The sequence below is a fragment of the Chiroxiphia lanceolata genome, chromosome 7, assembly GCF_009829145.1.
Source record: "Chiroxiphia lanceolata isolate bChiLan1 chromosome 7, bChiLan1.pri, whole genome shotgun sequence".
Classification (NCBI taxonomy): Eukaryota; Metazoa; Chordata; class Aves; order Passeriformes; family Pipridae; genus Chiroxiphia; species Chiroxiphia lanceolata.
This window is the reverse complement of record NC_045643.1, coordinates 12,520,295-12,539,664: the sequence shown is the minus strand read 5'-3', so window position 1 is coordinate 12,539,664 and position 19,370 is coordinate 12,520,295. Positions and strand designations below refer to the sequence as shown.

The window sequence follows — 19,370 nt, the reverse complement described above, 5'->3', positions numbered from 1 at the left end:
AATCACATTTATCTGAGCTGGTAGCTTTAAGTGCATAAAGCAAACGACAGGTAAGCTGAAATGGCAGCATCCATCATTCTCCATGAGACAAGACTCCTGCATTTAGTTGTTACGACCAACTGTAATACAGTACCACTGCAAAGGAAGGCTGCACGCAGCAATGAACCTCATCATAAAGCCAGAACACAAGTTCAAAGATGTCAAAGTTGAAAACATTCACCGTTACAATTCACACCCTTTTCTTCATCACACAACCTTACATTCACCTGGCAGCCTCACCTTTCTCCGCTCCTTGATCTTCACACCATTAACATTATGATCAGGTTGAAGTTGCATTTTCTTAAGCATCCATGTTCTTTATCACTTTGCAGTTTAGCATCCTGGACCTTCATTTTGTCACAAAATCACTGCCATACTGATCAACTTTGCCACTGGATTCTGGGATCTTGGAGCTGACAGATTCTACGGTCTCTGTAGTGCAACAACAGTCGAGGGTCTCAAGGAGAAAAAGCAAAACCAGCATTGTGATCCACACTCTAAAGCTAAGGAATTAAACTGTGGAAGACCTTCAGAAACATTAACCAAAATGGGCCATTTGGATAGCACCCAAATTACTCAAAGCTTGAAACAGAAGAGAGAGGTGGTGTTCCACAGGGCAACTGAATGACCTGGAATTGGCAGTGAGCCACATCAGTCAAATCAAAACAGCTTTCTGCCAGAACAACTCTAAAGTATGCTTAGTCTGAATATCACAATACAATTAAAAAAGAATGGCAGGACTTTGAGAGCACCTGCCTTTCCTTCCAAGACATTAGAGTTCTCCAATTTGAAAAATCCTTTCAGGCTTTACAGGTGAAGGTGAAGAACTATGGTGAGGAACTATTGCAGTCTCTGATTTTATCTGGCTCCACAGACAACGCTTTTTCTCTTGGCTCTTGTTTAACTTGGCTCTCACAGGTAATACCCTCTGTATTTTCTTCAGCTTAAAAACAAAACAAAAATCAAACACTGAAGTTCAAACTCCACTGACAATGCTTCAGCCCCAATAACTGTATGCATTTAAAAGAAAAGCATTTCAGGAACTCAAGCTAATAGGCAAGGCATATATGAAGTTAACTGCTGTTTAGCTTGACAGCCAGTTACATCACCTACTGTGCTCTAAGACATTGCAAGTTGACATGAATTTACTACAGTAAGGCCCCCCTTGAGTAACAATAGTTAAAACATCTTATTAAAAAATGTTTGGAGATATAAAATCACTTTCACACAAAATGTCTTTTCTCTTTCCCATGGAAAAAACAAAGCTACCATCTTAATTCCTGGGGTTTGCTGTGAGGTTCTTTTCCACAGAGAAATGGAGGTGCTATTGCTGAAAAAATTAACTCCAAAGCATGTTGATTTAGAGAATGACTTACACTTCAGGCACAACTGGCCATTTCTCAATGGCTGCACACCCATTTTAGCAGGAAATAGCCTACTCTTAAGCTAGCACTTAGAAATGAGAAAACCCAGAACACAGAGGATAATTTTAACCAAGTCCACGTGTGCATAAGTGTAAGCAGACATGGAGGAGAGAAAAAAAATCTTGAAATACACATTGACTGAAATGCTAAGTTCAAGTTTATAGTGTTTCCTCCTGCAGCATTATTCCCCCTTCAGTCTAGGCTCGTTTTTGACCTGCTCACCAAAGAATTTGTCTCTGGGGGGAAAAAACCCCAAACAAAAACCCCCCAAAAATTTCATAGGCAATTCCTCCACTGACTTAGAAAAGGCACCGATATTCTTGCAACTTCCAGATTCAAGCTGGTGAGGACAGTTTGAGACCTTCAGCAGAGAAAAAAGGAAAGCCCAAAAGAACAGGGAGTTTAGTTCTTGCAGTTATATAATTTTATATTTGATTACATTTCTTTATGAGTAAAATAATGTTTCTTCTGAAAATTAACTTACAACACTTGTCACATACAAAAATTTTTGAGATGCATCAACATCTAGACTGAGCAAATTGGTTAAACATTTGATAACATCTCTGAAATTATTTTACCCTGAAAAAAAAAGAATTTCTCAGGAGAGAAGTCCAATTTTAAAAGGGAAAACAACCGGTTACACAAGCCCTTGAGTACAACAGGCAGAAAATCTCTTAAATTTAACTTTGACAATACTGCCACAGTAAAATAACCCATTATCACTTCAACACATGCGAATTTCAGTATATTTCCTCATGTACCCTTAATTTATATTAAATTACATAATATTCTGAAAATGAAAAGATAAGAATACATGAAGAAATAAAAAGGAAATAAAGTTTTGCTGACCCGCAGAAGTCATTGGTACGTATGGAGACAATTATCATTACGTCATTATGAAGGTGTAGCTCTGATCTAGCACATCTTTAGCCAGATGTTCCTGCAGAACTACTCGAGTCATCTTTCTAAAAGTCACAGATGACAAGAAAAGATAATACAGAAATAATAAAGCATTGCACAGCTAATGTTTCAGACTCTCCAGGTAGTCAAAAGACCACGTTGTGCTGATCTATGTGTGGTTCACATCTAATAGGTTTTCGTCACCCAAAATTAAAAATCAGTCCATGGGAATGCAAGCTTCCATTCTCAATCAGGTTCCATGGCAGAGAATTCAAAGGCTATTGATATTTGTTAGCAGTGGTTTTAAGGAGCCTTCAATTTTGATAGGAAGTTATTTACAGGATTTATTGCGTATTTTTTAAAAACTGTTTTCAAAGAGTAGTTTGAAATTCCAAGCAATTACATACAACTCCATCTGACCATTTCTAAAGCATATTGATGACCACAGAATTTTAGTAAAACATTATTAAAAATTTTCAGAAATCTGCTGGGATGGTGTAAACAAAGAAGTCATCAAAATCCCCATATTTCTTTCCAAAGAGTTATAACTAGATTCAGTATTGCTTATTTCCTATTTTTATTTTTCCCCAAAAAAAATTTTGAAGATCATAATTATAGCTAAATATTAGAATTTTTGGCAAAAACATTGTGTTTAACAAATAAGTTGGTATTTGGTCAAAGAAACTGACAAGTGTCTTTTTGAAGCAAAAGATAAGTTTGGGGCTTTTTTTGGTGGTTTTTGTTTTTTTGGGGCTGCTTTTTTTGTGGTTTTTGTTTGTTTCTTTCTTTTTAATACAGTAAAAACTAATTAGAATCAGCTGAAAGAAGTCTATGCTGGAGTTCCCTGTTATCAACACATTTCTCTCCTTTCAAGCCACACAGAACAAAATCCACTTTATTTTCTATATTTACATTTTACGGAGAAAACTGCGACTTACTAAGTGCTGGGTGGTTGTCCACAATCTGAACTGGAATAGTCTGTACATCTCCCAAGAGAATCTGATGGACTCCTTCCAGGCTTCTGGAGTCATTTACGCCTCCAGCTGGTACCAATTGGCCCATGGTGGCCAGACTTTGATCAGAGCCAGGTGGAGTCCCAAAAGCAGAGGCAGCAGCACCGTGCTGTGTTGGGCCAGCACCTGCTTGCAGGTTATGTCCCTGATTACGTGGTAGAGAATGGCTGGTTATTGCACTCCCTAGGGAATCCAGGAGACTTGCAGGGCTGGGAGGGGAATGGTTATTTACAGCTATCAGGGCAGTTGATCCATTTGTGGAGGTAAATGCTGACTGCAGCTGTAATCCCTGTGAAAGAGAAGGCAGAAGTACTAACATATATTTTTATTTATAGCAGAAGGAGTTTGCATTTAACAGTACATATTTTGCAGTGCTGGAAGTGGATAGCTTCCAACTTCCTACACACAGTCTCTTTTGAATAGTCAATCCCAGCAACCCTAGGCTCAAAATGTATTTAAAAACAATTAGGACAATGGTATCTAACAGCATCTAGAAGACTGCTTATGACCACGAAGCTCTAATTTTGGATTGATACTCAGTTTCAAACCATTCCCCAATACTGCCCATTCCAACAAGACGTGGGTAATCTATGCTAAGCATACTGCTTTAAAAAAAACACCAGTATGAGGTGGAGCCAGGCTGTCTTCAGAAAGAGAGGGAAACCCCAAGTAGAACAGCATCTTAGTGCAGACTGTATTTCTAGGGAAAATATTGTGCATTTCACTGGGGCTCAGGAAGTATGAAAGTAGCTTTTCAAAGCAGCTAGGGAAGAAAGCTAAGAGAGCCAGCTTTGAAGGTAAATGAGCTTTAGAAGAAGCTCTTTTAGCATGACATTCTTATCTCCACCCTTTAGCCTTTCAACCCGGACGTTTACAGATCTGAGCTAGGAGCAGTTTTAGGACTTCAATATATTTTCTTAAGAGGCTGGAGAAGGATTTAAATGGAATAAATAAGACTGACCTATCTCCCCTCAGTTTTGCAGCATTTTCATTATGAAATGACTGGACCATATGGAAAATGAACAGGCACTGGGTTTGAAGCAGAAACCCACTACCTTCATCTTCTTGGTTTTGCCTTCACAAGAGACCCGAACTTCAAAGTGTTGGCAGCCGGTAGTGGGATCCCCTGCACCACAGCTACATGTGACATGCCCGAGTTCACAGCCCTGAGTTACCTAGATAGTGTTTGGGATTAGCTGAGAGGGAACTTGCTGTTCTCAGCCGACCCTCAGCACTTCCAGCACAGCGTTCTGTAAACGACTGTACCTGAAGTTGTGCAAATATCTTGGGCTGAAGTGAAGACAGTGAAGACAACAGCTGGGCTGTTTCTGGTGGCAAGGACTCCCCACTCTGGTTGGATTCTGCTTTGGTGATGACTGACTCCCCTCCTGAGCTCCCTACAGTGCCAAAGAGAGGAAGCAGACAGTTAGGCCAAATTTCTTCTTCCCGTTTAATAAAAGCTTCCCTTGCAAACCAAACAAACCCCTTCAATCTCAATATAGATACACAGAAGGCATATATATACATAAATGCTGTTTTCTTTGCAGAACCTGGATGCTAAAGAAAAAAGATTGTGTATGAGAAAAAAACCAATACTGTAGGAAGATTGTATGTATCTACACAGAGCAAAAACCAGAAGCACCAATAAATCTGTTCTTGAGAGCAAAGTAATTGCACCCTACACTGTGCTTTGAATTTGTAGTTACAGAACAAAGGCTGAAACATTTCTAGCAAAGCAGCAAACAAATAATTTGACAACATCTACACCTCAGTAAGGGCTCAGTAACAGACAGGTATCAAAAAAAAAAGGGGCTGTCTTCCAAAAAAAAAAAAACTACACAGGAAATTTTCTGTCTCACCACTCCCTTCCAATCTTGTTCCAATCTTAGCATAACTTCTATGCAATATCATCAAAAGTCCATTTATCTGGAGGCCTTTCAGCCTACAGATTACATCATATCCTCAAAATTCTTATTTAGTGTAAGAATGATGGACTTCATTTCCTGAAGGCTTGTAAAAACTGAGATTCACTTGTAGCAATCTCTGCAAGAAAACTTCTCATGGGATCATTTCATTTCCTGTTTGAGCCACCCAGAATATTCTGGTTAAGATTTATGCAGACACAAGTAGACATTGCTCAGCCTTTTATTTAGGAGTTTCACTGTTATAACAGCAAAAGAAGAGCTTGCCCTGTGAATGCAGACTAGTCTGGTAAATGGCAAAAATTGAGAATGGTCAATTGCAAAATGCTTTCTTATCAGAAAATCACAGAAAAAGTTTCAGCAATCTGAGGGGAGATCCATTTTTCAACATACATACTGATCTGCAAACTCTTAACTCTTTATCACAACTGACCACAAGATACTCTGTATAAATCTCCTTGAACACAACTACTTCAAATATTCAGGCTCTTTTTAATATCCATATGCATATGTGAATGTTCATATGCAGGAAGAGATGGTAGTTCTTTCCTTAGGTTGTATTTTACAGCAACATGCCCAGGAATAAAGCTAATAGTTCAACTCCTGATATACCTGCTGCAGAGGAAGTTGTATCCCATGGAGATATGGAGTTCTGCACAAGAAGTTCCGTTATTGCCTGATTTCTTAAATGTAAAGTCGTCCCCATTTGGCACAAGTTGAAATTTAAAAAAAGCCATATACAAAGAGTAGTCATGAAAGTCAATGTTGTTTTCCCTTGCTACCACTTCACAAACATTAATAAGAGCTCATTTTTAGAAAGTCAGGCTTCTTTTTTTCCTTAGACTTGTAATACAATTATAAACATGTGTTTGATATATGTACAAACACATACCCACACATATAAAGGAAGACAAGACATGCTGCAATTAGAGTATCTGCTTATTTTCACTGAGTTGGTGCACATGTGCATAAAACTAAACAAAACCAACTCTCTGGCTTCCTGTAAAATTCAGTATGTCACTGGATGGATGTTTACACATTTGATAGGCTACTTTGTCTTAGAGAATTATCTGTGTAAAACAAAGAAACCAAGAATTAGTCTCTTCCTGAACCTTCTCCAGCACTCAGTTCATACCAAAAGTCATCCTGCTGAGCTCTGTCACAGCTGTTGAGGGCACAACTATTCTGTGTTTCTCCATAAGAGCACAGTAATAGCAATATTAACACAGGCATGAAAGCTTAACTGCAGTAAGTCTGCTCACATTGCAAATTTCTTTTTTCCTAAAAAACAAGACTTTCTTAAAAAAGAGGGACACTGTTCAAGCTGAGTCTAATTTAATTCTCTTGACAGGTGTTATTAGCATCTTCATTCAAGATAAAATGTTCTTTTCACACAACCATCCCATTAAAATTTTTAATTGCTTGAGGCTGCTAAATAAAAGCCAAATTCATTATTTTAGTACTTCTTCCAACAACATCATGACTACATATTTTTCCACACACGCAGTCAAATAGTTAAAAAAAGCAAATGAAAATAGTTATGACAAAATAATCCTTCTTAAGTTCAGCTGAGTGACAGAACATGGCAGCAATTTCTCTGGAATAAAACTGAACTTCTGTGACATAGCTAATAAAACACATTTGAAGACAGCTAGGTTATCCATACAGTCCTACCATCTGAAGGTGGTGAGGCAAACGTAACAGTCACTGTTTCTGTGAGGACATTCCCACTGTCTGTGGTCCATTGCAGCTGAAAGGAAAAAGATCTCAGTTCTCAGAAAGGGTACAAGCTTGTCTACTGCAGGAACACAGGCTCAATACAGGACCTGTAAGAAAACAATGTCTAAAACTACACTTCCTTATTTTCTTATACCTATGCGTTTTGGGAGCTCTTGATTTACCAAAAAAAAAAAAAAAATATTGTGAACATTACACTATATCAGGAAGGCTGAAGTCTGCTCATGACAGTTTAAAGACTTTAAAATAGAAAACAGCCAAACCATTTGGCTAACCAACAAGAACACTCACTCACCTGGGCCACAGCAGTATAGGGAGAAGGAAAAGACTGATGACACAGCATGATTTAACAGAAGAGTTTGTCAAAGCTGATTTTAAATCAGCAGTTTCTTAGTAGTCACACTCATAACTGGGAAAACTAGGATCACTGTGTATCCTTTATGAGTCAATACGTGGAAGAAAATTAAGAAACATCTGAGAGTTACTGAGCATTCAGAAGTATTGACTTCAAGCTTACTTCACTTGCTATAAAGAGCGTTTACTAACGTTTACACATTCAAAATGTCATGTAAGCCCTAATTTCGACTGCACCTCAGACACACCTCACCCCCATTTTTTCAGATACGGAAAAGTAGTAGTAACTTCTTCAAAACAGATGATGACAAAGACATGAATAAAATTTTCTGCCATAAGCCAATTTTTCTACACCACATGGCTTCCGGTTCATGGGCATTATGAAGTGCTAGTATTGTATAATTTGTCAATCAAATAAGAGCAATCTAATGCTGATGAGATAAATACTGAAGAAGGTCAGAAGGTTTTATTCACATTTAATCCAACTGTGCTCAGCCAGAGATTCCAGTGAAAATATTGCTGCTGGAAATATAAAGTCATAGAGAATTTTTAAAGAAATACAGCAAAATGGTACAAATTAAAAACAACACTTCTAGTATAACTCCAATAATCAAAAAGATACACAAAGGCTAACATACCATTGCTGGGATACTTTCTGAATTATACACCATCTCTCCATTCCTTAGAGACTTCTGTACTTCATGAATGTGGTTCTTGATGTCATTCACAGTGGGGAAGAAGGACAGATTATGTCTTTCTGGCACTTCATCAGGCGTGAATAACTCTCTTTCCACATACTTTCTGTCACATGTGAAAGGACATTCAAATATGCATATTTAAATACATTGTGCTATTTCCCTCTGTTAGAGACACCACTACCTTCTCCCTCCCCTTGTTGCAATGACAAGACAAAAGCAAGCTAGATGATCTTCTGCCAGTTCCTTGTGCATCTGCTACAGAGTTTGGAATTTAAAATCCCCATTTATTTAAGTATATTTAAAGAGTACAGCAGCTCTTGGTGGCTACCAACAACACTACGGAAAGAGAAGATAAAAGCTGGGAAAAACAGTCTCATGACACCTGGGAAATACACCCAGTGGTGCAGCAGCATTTGCAACCATTTAGTTGCAAACCAAATTAATCAAACGCAAGAGTAGATACAGCACTACAGACTGAGAGCATTCCAGACAGTTCTGTACCTTAGTTGCTTCCTCACTGCATAGACCTGCTCTATCCCCTGAGACACCAGTTCTCGGATCTTGTCTGCCACTTGAGGATGAAGTCGAGAAGGCAGAGCACAGTTCTCATCTCTAACAACCTCCTCCTCCTCCTCAGGAGAAGACACAGGAAAATGGGAGGGTGAAGGAGGGAGGCAGGATGTTTCCATTTCATGGTATTGGTGAGCTTGCTGAGTGGGTAACTGTACATACCACCTGGCAAGAAGGAAAGAGTTTAAACACACAATTCTCAAGCAAAGGCAAAAAATTTGGTGTCTTAGGGGAACAGTCTGACAACCACAAACAACCTAGTTAGAGCAATGTTAAGTTTTGACGCTTTCAGAACTCAGGGCCCTAATGTCTTTCACAACTCACAGTCCTCTCACACCTTTCAATGCAAAATAAACTAGCTCAAACCCTCCAATAATACAACTGTTTCTATCTGCATGAAAACACCTGCTGAAGTTCCACCACTTGGTGCTTAACACATTTACCAAATGAATACTTCAGAGCTACAGGAGTCTTACTGACATTGTGGGATTTTTTTACTATTGATTTTAATCAAAAGCCTTAATAAGTGACTAAGTAAAAAATAAAGCAAACCTAGCAAAACATTGCTCTTTTTTGATTCATTTGTGAAAATAAAGAAAAAAAGTGGAAGTTTCACCTGAGGATACCACCAGCATCTATCAAGTTCTTCTTCAGAATGTTGAATGCTTTCTCCTGCTCCATTCTTATGATTTTCTTGTCAATTTTAGGATCAGTAGGAACCCTGTATTCTGGAAACTTCTGAACCTTTTTAATATAGATTCTTCCAAGGGGGAAGGCAGGGGGAATAAAAAAAAAATTCTCCATCAGTATACTTTGTCCTTGGGAGGGGAAAGGCAAAATCCCCATCTTCATATCAGACACTAGAATAGAAGTTTGAGCAGAGTGATGCAGGGAGGAAGGAGCCTCTAAAATAACTGTAGAATTCTTAAAGACACTTCAATAGAGGTGGATGCATACAGACACACTTCTGTTCTGGTCTGGCAGCCGCTCAGTCAGTGTGATTTTGCTCCTCAGAAAAAACCCTCTGTCTCTCAGCATAGTAAAAGCACACACCATTTGTGAACAGACTGCAGTTCACCCAGCTGTGCAGAATTGAGCACATACATACTTAGCTACAACTGTTGAGGTGAACACACTCTTAGATCAGTAAAAACTGAACGAGCACCCAGGAGGACGCTCAAGGATTAGGGAAAAAACCATTAGTGCTGGATAAGGGGAAACTCCTCAGTGAACAGGAAGAACTGTAATGTCTTCAGCACACAGGACATGTGCTAAACTAGGCTGATTGACTGATATCAATGCAATTAAAAGCCTGAAGAAAAAACAATAAATAATATGACAAAGTTTTATGACCCGAAATGCTTGCTAAAGGACATCACAATAACTTACTAATGCTCAGGTAGATAATGATTCTTATTTCTATTTCATATAGTGATGTGCTGCTACTTTGCATCCAGGCAATCTATCAGATCTCAGCCTTATTGAGTCAAACAGGACAGCATTTCCTCCTTCTCTCTAAATGAGTATTGACCTCAAGTTCCCAAGGAGATGAAGCAAGAGCTACAGCAGAGAGTATCAGCTACCACCCCAAAAGAGTGCTCTGTCCCAACTCACAGAAAGAACACTTTCTTAGGATGCTGAGTCACTCTTACAGCTTTATAGATAATTCATACCTTGCTGGACAAGTGGCTTTGTACAGATGGCCAGAGGTGCTTTCCTGCTCACCAGCTTTTTTGGGCTGGAAACCTTTCCTCCTTGGCCCATATTGACACTCCATTACAATGGCTCTGCTTCCTGGAAACAGAAAGCAATTCACTCTATATTTATTCCAGCAATAACTGAATTTTTTACAGTAAAACAGTAACTACAGAAGAGATGAGAGTTCTGAAACAGAACATTTCTGTTTGCCATCGGACTGTTCAGAAGACAGAACGCTTAGGTGTAGCAAGCAAATACAGTGCAAATGCTTCTCTGAGCATTTACTATGCATTTCTCAAACCTGTTACACCTCATAACACTCCTGCAACATATGTGAAGGCAAAATATGAGATTCTGCCCTAGTGAACACCAATACTTTATAAGATGAGAAAATTACCAAAGGAGCACAATGCTGGTAATAAACATAAAAGAAGCAGAATCCCCAAAATAACAGAGAAAATTCACAGCTGAAATCAAATGTGTGCTGGTTTTGGCTGGGACTGAGTTTTAATTTTCTTCACAGTAGCCAGTATGAGGCTGTGTTTTGGATTTGTGCTGAAAACAGTGCTGATAACATGGGGATGTTTAGTTACTGCTGAGCAGGGCTTACACTGAGTCAAGGTCTTTGCTGCCTCTCACTGCACCCCACAGGTAAGGAGGCTGAGGGGCACAAGAAACTGGGAGGGGACACAGCCAGGACAGCTGTCTCAAACTGACCAAAGTCATGGAATATGGGATGGAATATACCATATGGCCTCATGTTCAGCGTACAGAGCTGGGGGAAGAAGGAGGAAGAGGCGGGCATTCAGAGGTATAGTATTTGTCTTTCCAAGTCAGCATTAGAGGTGATGGAGCCCCGCTTTCCTAGGGATGGCTGGACACACACCTGATGACGGGAAGTTATGAGTGAATTCCTTATTTTGCTTTGCTTGTGTGCACAGTTTTTCCTTAACCTTCTAAACTGCCTTTATCTCAACCCACGAGTTTTCTCACTTCTACCCTTCAGATCCTCTCCCCCATCCCACCAGGAGGAAAGAACGAATGGCTCTGTGGTTGTTTCCAGCTGGGGTTAAACCACGACAGCAGGTTAGCAGCCATTTCCAGCCCCCTGGCTTAAATCAACACTTCAGACCAGTCTGTCCCATAAATTCTTAACTGCAAGTCAGAGCTATCTTAACTGCCAAATAACAGAGTTTCAGTGCAGCATACCCACACAAAACTAGACAGGCTTAAACAAACGCAGCTTTGCTCTAAACCTGAAGTAAGTGAATTGCAATCAGACCTCTAAAAAAAGAGGTAACAAGCAAAGCATTAACGTAGTCAAGAAGGGAACGTTTTCCAAATTTCTTCCATGTCATGTTTAATTACCTTTTATTTGTCAGGCAAGCAGTTGCCTATACCACAAGTGACATAACCAAAACCTTTTTAAGTATTACAACAGGAACATAATCTGCTTCCATAAGATATCAAATGATTTATTGCCTCAGGGCAATAAATGACATTAAAAAAATAATGAAAAAAAATCTAATTATGTATAACAAACATGTCTCATTTTTAACAATCAAACATTAACAAACATTTTAACATACAAACTTAAAATGTAAATTTCAGGATTGAAAAGACTTCAACAGCTTTAAACCAGTCTTTGCTAAACTGAATCTCAAAACCAGTTTGATAGGGACCTTGTTTAACAAAAGCTTCAACTATCCAAAATTCTCACTAAAAATAACAATCAAGATTTTGATGATTAGTGAATGCTTTATACCATGGGGAGCTACCCAGCTTCTCTCTATTTCCCCATAGCTGCAGAAGCACAGCAAGAAAGCTATTACAGATTAGATCCACTTTTGCAGAAAGGATAAATTCCTCAAGAACAACACTTTGTCCTGCACAGTTTAGAATTCAGTTATATGGGATCTGAAGTGCAGTTCAGTAAATCATATTTACAGCCTCTGCTCTATAGGTGAAAAGGATTTTAATGAATGTTTTTCATAGACGAGTTATAAACCAAACCTAAATGCACTGGAAAGACAACACATTAGAAACATAAATGTCTGTTTGGGGGTCTGAGCAAAGCAAAAAATATTACAGTTTAATAATCTGAGTTTCCATTAGCCTACATCTTTTAAAAAAAAAAGTGTGTGTTTTTTTACTGTAAATATTTTCCTGCGGGGCAACTCATTTATCAGGCAGATCTTACAGGAAACTAAAGATGTCTCATATGCATGTTGGGGAAAAAAAAGTGTGAGTTGCTTTGACTTTGTTTTCTTTTACCTCACAGTTTATGGCTGGAGCTTTAAAACTGGTGCTAACACTTCACTTTTTCAGTAACTTTCAGGGGAAAAAAAAAAAAAAAGAAAAAACCCAAGCACATAACCTACATTCCTGCCAATCATTTACTCTATGTAACAATTAAACCCCATTCATTTTATATCCAAATTAACTCTTAGTAACACATAACATTGCATGAGCTAAATATGTAATTACCAACCTATGAAGTCTTCATGTTCATTTAAAAAAAAAAAATCTGTCTGCTGAGGCATGTTCATGTTTGTTTGGTTGTTTTTTAAAATTTATTTACTTTTTTTAAAGGTTGCAACTTAAATAGTTTCTTGACTCCTGAGGAACAAACTCTTCAAAGGATCTTCAAGTTAGGCAAGAATAAGTGAACAAGCTCTTACCCTTATGAGCATTTTCATGTCCTAATAGAGCAGATGGGACCTCTACCTAAAGATTTCATCACATGAACCCCCATCAAACAGTACTTAACTAATTCCTAAAGGACAAAAGGAAATAATCACAACGAAACATAAAAAAACCCAAAAAACATGTTTCCTCTTGTTTCAGAAAACAAGCTCCTTCAGACTGTGTCACAGAAATGCCCAAGCTGCTAATTTTTTATGTTTATGCCTTGACTTCATCAACACTAAGGAACAACATAAAGACTCCTCTTTATGGCCAGTTGGAAGCTAAGGTTGAAATTTTGAAAGCAGTTATTAAAATAAAAGTTAGTTACCTGCATTGACAAAGGGGATCCCATCATATGGGACATACTGAGATTTCCACATCAACCGTGTGGCGGGTTTGGCTGGGCTTGGAGACTGGCGTGTCCCCCAGACACTTTGTGTTTGCTGCTTGTGTAGCGTTAGAACACTCTCTAATTCTGTCTCACTCACACAATAGCCGCGGTACGAGTCCCCAATTTTCTGCATGGAAAGGAGGTGAAATAATAGGATTATTCACCCAGCTGACTGCTGAACATTACACAAGAAAACAAAAGCAGTCAGGGACTCTGGCAGGTGAGAACACAGGCCCAGATTTTTGGTGTTTCATGTTTTTTGTCCCCACACTAGTACCTCACAGAGATTTAACGTAGGATCTAACACCAGAGCGGTCTCCACTGAGGTCAGGAGTTTCTCAGCCACCCAAGACCCTAAGAACACCAAGAACCCCTGACACAGTTACAGTTACTGCCAACTCTGATTTCCATAGGACAACTTCACTCCTGTGGTTTCCCCCCAGTACACACTTTGGGTACAGTCACCACCTACACAAATTTGCCTTAGATGAAGTTTTTCACTTGACAGCCACAGAGAACCTCTGAACCACTAATAATTGTCTATGCATGTACTGCAACACACACATGCTCCACTGCACTGGAGCAGAATACACCCACTTATACCACCAGTAACTGTCTCACCCACTTAGTGCACTAACTTTGAATGGAATGTCCCACATAATATCTCTCCCAGCCTTCAATGCACTCTTGATTCTCAACATTACACAGAAACATACTATACCAGATCTGCCATGTGCAAACTGATGATGGTTGCAATGAACTCTGCTACAATCTTGGCAACTCCACAAAAACTGCATCTAACTAGACTCCAAGTAGTTATCCAGCTACTCAGTGCCATCACAGCTGGTTCAGTGCTGGTCTACCAGGGCCAGCCAGCTATCAGCAAAACTACTGGGACAGAGAACTTTCCACCCAAACTCAGAATGCCATGCTTCCTTCCGTTCATATGCAGCTCAGGGACAGGTTGGGCAACCGGCTGTATGTAACACCCAGAGTAGTTTGCCAGCTCAGTCTGTGGGACAAACACACTCCGAATGAGTACCAAAGTCTGATGGAACTCTTTTGCCACCTTCAGTGACAGAGCAGACAGATGTTTAAGTAATACTGACAAAAAAAGCAGCAATGGTGTCTCTTCAAAATTGTTATCGCACAGATACTTTAGTGACATCTGCCTAAAACCTGCCTCAGTCATCTAAGAAAACCAAAATGTCTGTGCAAAACCTAAATCAACCAAGAACCAACAAAGATCTTGTGCATGAACTGGGCCAGCACAGTGTTGCTGCGAGCACAGGGCCAGACACTGAGGGCTGTGTGTCCACTGCATGTGAGTCACTCGGAGCCACAAGGTGCTGACACTTCAGCACCCCCTGCTCTGCCAGCACACTGCTCCAGCAGTTAAAGTCTGCACAGGCCGCACCCACACAGCTGTGCAGAGCTAGAGAGGTCGGCAATCGTTTACTTAGAAGTTAAAAATAACATTTCTGTCCAAAACTTAGTCTGAAAAATCCAGGAGAAGCAAAGCAGTCTGAGAAGTACCAGAACTACCTTCCTTACAGAAACCTGGGATGCTGCCTTTCACAACAGGGATTACAGCACCAGTCCACACAATAAATACTGCACAACCAGGTTTTTTTTAATGTTATCTTACACTTGTCACTATAAATAGGACATTGACCTTATTCTAAGGAGATGAGAAGACTGATAAAACTGTTGTGCCAGAAAAGTAGCAATAACAGTTAAGGTACTGTCTCCTATTCTGGTTTTACTTTTGCACAAGTTAGATCATTTTCCCTAAACTGGTGACGGGGAGGAGGAGGACAAGAAGAAAATCATAAGCACATAAGATCCCTGCTCTCTGTGAGCCTCGCAAGTAGGGAAAAAAATCAACAAATGAGACCATCTGCTTCAGACAAATAAATTAACTTAGCTTTGTAGAGTTAATTAATGCAGTTTATAATTACACTTTATTTCAGTATGCTGTTACATGCTGGAAATGCGTTCTGATCACACCATTGAAAACTAAGTAGGTTATTGAAAATAGCTGGTTTTAAATTCACTTTTTATTAACAAAGTAATTACCTTGAAGTAATCAGATACTCTCCAACCCTTTCACTCCGAGGTTCAAACCCAAAAAAAGGAGCAATTCCTGTTCTCTCCTCTGGCCTCATCTCAGCAAAGGTACATAAAAGCTTACACTAAAGTACATAGACCAAAACTGCAGTTTCCTTGAGTGAACTAACAGCAGCAGGGTACCAGAGGCATTATGCTGCCTAGACACAGCAAGTGTAAGCTGAACATTTCAAGGCAGTCAGGGAATCGACATCAAACACAGAGCTTAGTGTTAATTTGGATAACTGTAGCTTTTACTCTCTGTGTTTACCTGCAGTACTAACTACCAAAGAAGTCACTGCCCTTTAGGGTGCAGTGGCTTCACCTGCTGACATCTTCTGTGAAAGTCACACAGACCTCAGCACTGTTTGTCTCTATTCTGGCAAGCAATTGCAAGAGTGGAACTGTGAGTTGACAGATTTATCAGCACCCCTCCAAGTTCCAGTAGGACTCCACAATTCTGTCACTGGTAACAGAATAATATGTAAGACAGTCACACCTGAAAGATAAATGACAGCCCAAAATCCCATTGTCTCTCGTCTGTGCCCATGGAAAGGTACATACATCCTAGCAGTCTCCAGTGGATCAGGGAGGATTAGTGCATACAGGCAACAGTTCTGCTGAACAGCAGAAGCAGATGTTTATGTCCTCAGAACACTTCAAACAGATAATATTTCTATTTCCTGTTCTATAAAAATAAGAACTCTCCTATAAATGCTGCTGTGAATTTTAAATAGAGCAAGTGAAATTTCTTGTAATAGACAAAGTAGATCATAATACAAGTCCTCCTATAAAATGAAAACAATAATAAATGATTCAGATAAGTCATATGGATGGTAAGATAAGAAAGTATGCACCACATAGTGCTAAAAACACAGTTTAGTGAACTTTACCAACTAACTGGCCAGCTGAATTAAGAGACTGATTCTACGAAAATGGTGTCTCCACCACGGAAGAATTCCTGCTAATAACTCTCTGATCTCTTAACATTTAAGTGGATATAAGAGTGGACAGTACCATTTGTATGAAATATATGGCATATAAAAAGAGGAAGAGATTAATACATTTAAAAATTATTTCTAATTGGATACTTAGAAAGAAATTCGATTTCTAAGTCCCTGCAATGGTAATTTCCAGTTATCAGTGGCCAAGTCGATAGGAAAAAACTCAAGTGGTAGAGATATCTAAAGAGATGAAGCAGCTAGAGAGTATAAGATTTCCTATTAAAAAGTACTAAGAGAAAGTGAAATAAACATCTATCAGGAAGAGTCTGGTAGCAGGAGGAAGGGGTAGTTGAACTCTTTCAAGAGTCTTCCCTTCTCCCCTCCCTTCCTTTTAAGTGACTTAGGATACATTCTAGCTGTTGATAGGATCCAGTCATCAGGACAGTTCTGCAGACACCTAACAGTATGCAAATAAAGGAAAAGTTCTGTTTAGGTCAAAAGCCATCACGGGGAATAACTTTTTAACAAAAGAGAAAACAAGTACAGGTAACCTAACCTGCTGGGACAAAAAAGAAAAAAAAAAGACATAGAATATATAAACCAGAAATCCTTAATAAAATATTGACGTTAAGGTGCTTTAAGTCTCAGACTTGACACTGGCCAGTCACACGGATTTTCATTTCTGTGTGGTAACACAAACTAGCATGAATAATTGCAGAGGTCAGCAAAGTTTGCCCTGTAGTTCAAAAGCAAGTCCTTACATGGTGCACAATGATTCTTCCCAGCACTGTAAGGCATCAGGTTTTCAGCAGCACATTTTTTGCTTCAGAAGCTGTTGATGGTCAGTTATTCTAACATTCTCAAAATAGAAAAGGATTCCACAGCATTTTATGTGTTTAACTGTGTTAGCAGTACCACTACTATATACCAGGAAGCTTGAACACAACTTCTACAACTATGAATTATTCCTTTCATGGAATAGGATCACTATCTTAGATCTAGATAATAAAACACCAAGTCAGAATTCTTTGTGGCCCACCTCACAGTTCCTGAGACAGCGTGCCCATGCAGGGGTATTTAGTGGCAAAGGCTGGTGAGGGATGTGAAAAGGATCTTCCACTACCCTGAAAAAGCAAAAAAAAATATAATAGAAGACTTTACAGACATTCAGGAAAGCAACAATTTAGTCTGAACTACAGGTAACACCAAATCAGTGTATTATGTATAACCCTAGAGCATATGATCCAACCATGGATATTGTACCAACACGCCTTAAAAACCTGGGCTTCCTTTTCTTCATATTCTATTTCATTGTTAAAATAATTTACAATAAATGTAAGTATTTAAAAAAACACACTGTTTTCTACATTCAAGACCTGCAAACGTTCAGTATTCTTAGTAGTGCTGTTGACAACAACAGACAAAACACAGTGAAATAGACCAGTTGATTGTCTTGATAATTTTCTTACGCAGACTGATGGTAAAATGCTAAAGACTGAGCCCAATATCAAACACTGCACATTTTAATATATTTTAAATTACTGAAAAACAACTCCAATAACTATTTTAAGTACACACCTAGTTTCTCCATTCCTTAAATCCTGGGCCAGAAACAATGCCTACTCAATGTTTATTATTCCAAAACAGGTGCATCACCTCCTGTCTATAAAAATATGCCTCCTTTCCAGGATTATTTTTCTGGCATGTACAGACTGTGTTCTCAACATCCATTCACAAACTGTTTCTCTTCATTTTACATGTTTCTTGAACACATATAATTTGTGTTGGAGTGAGATTACTCTGATCTTTTCCACATTTCAATTTCTGAAGAGCATAAACCAGTGCAAAGCCAGCCTACAGTCCACAGAGCAAACACCTTCTTTGGGAGTTTTTCTGTTGTAATTGGGGGAGGGTTTGGTTGTTTTGTTTTGTTTTGTTTGTGGGGTTTTTTTGCTGCTGTTGCTCTATTTGGTTGGTTTGAGGTTTTGAGGGTTTTTTAAAGCAAAAAAGAATTCCAAAGTATTCAGGAATTAAAATAGTAGGCAACATTTAGCATAGGGAGAGAATCAGGTGGATATCAAGTTAAAAAAACCTAACAACTAATTAACTTCAGAAGCTTTGTTAATCAATGTGCCTGTCTAAGTGTTTCACCAAAATACACTGTTACCAGCTACTTTCTCATATTTTACCAAAGGAAACCAAAGAAATTATCCAGAGAACAAAGACCAGGCTCTCGACAACTACTGAAACCTCTATCTAAAAAATTAATCTCTACAATCAACTGTTCTTGAGGTAGGATGGTTTATATAGGTTTTAGTACACTCCTACAAGAAACTTTGCTCCCTCAAACATCAACTTTCCCTGCAGTTCCCTCACTGGATCACATTCAACTCTTGGTTGGCAGTAACAGCGTTTATTGAAAGTAATTTCAGTAATTTGCACTGTGTTACTTTAAATGACCACCAGCACTCCAGTCGGAATATATTCAATTATGTCTGGAATACAGGGAATAGAATACAGGTACTTTAATTGCTTTTTCCACTGCTCTGGCTGCTTGAAAACCCAGTTAGCTATACATCATTCCCTAACACTAAGGGTTTGTAACCTCCATTCCATGGTAATTTTGTGATAACCATTGCAAAATCAAAACTGCAAGAAAAAAAGACAGTGCTAACAGTGAATCGAAGCGACTGTTCATCCTTTTAACTCCTGACCTACCTGGTGGTTGTTTTTTTCGATACAGTGAGAGATGCCTGTGGATGCAGAATGTAACTGCTTGCACTGTCTGCTATAGCAGCCACCACCACAGTCTGCAGGTTCCCGTCACCACAGTTCTCTTCCGAAGCATCTTTACAAAAATAAAACAGTCTTCTGGTTAATAAC

General features: G+C 38.9%; 1 protein-coding gene across 7 annotated transcripts in view; it reads right to left on the bottom strand.

Annotated features, from left to right (window-relative positions):
* Positions 1-846: 846 nt before the first annotated feature.
* The window catches only part of CARF (calcium responsive transcription factor), a 37,122-nt gene continuing 18,598 nt past the window's right edge, over positions 847-19,370 (bottom strand). For 6 of the 7 annotated variants that reach the window (XM_032694072.1, XM_032694073.1, XM_032694076.1 and 3 more), the window contains 11 exons: positions 19,206-19,335; positions 17,527-17,611; positions 13,372-13,561; positions 10,331-10,451; positions 9,274-9,417; positions 8,589-8,822; positions 8,028-8,190; positions 6,973-7,048; positions 4,643-4,773; positions 3,302-3,665; positions 847-982 (listed from right to left, as the gene is read on the bottom strand). In XM_032694072.1, the coding sequence (XP_032549963.1) occupies positions 867-982; positions 3,302-3,665; positions 4,643-4,773; positions 6,973-7,048; positions 8,028-8,190; positions 8,589-8,822; positions 9,274-9,417; positions 10,331-10,451; positions 13,372-13,561; positions 17,527-17,611; positions 19,206-19,335 (1,754 nt within the window). In that variant the 3' untranslated portion in view covers positions 847-866. The remainder of the gene's footprint in view (positions 983-3,301; positions 3,666-4,642; positions 4,774-6,972; positions 7,049-8,027; positions 8,191-8,588; positions 8,823-9,273; positions 9,418-10,330; positions 10,452-13,371; positions 13,562-17,526; positions 17,612-19,205; positions 19,336-19,370) is intronic. The other variant, XM_032694077.1, reaches the window with a different exon arrangement.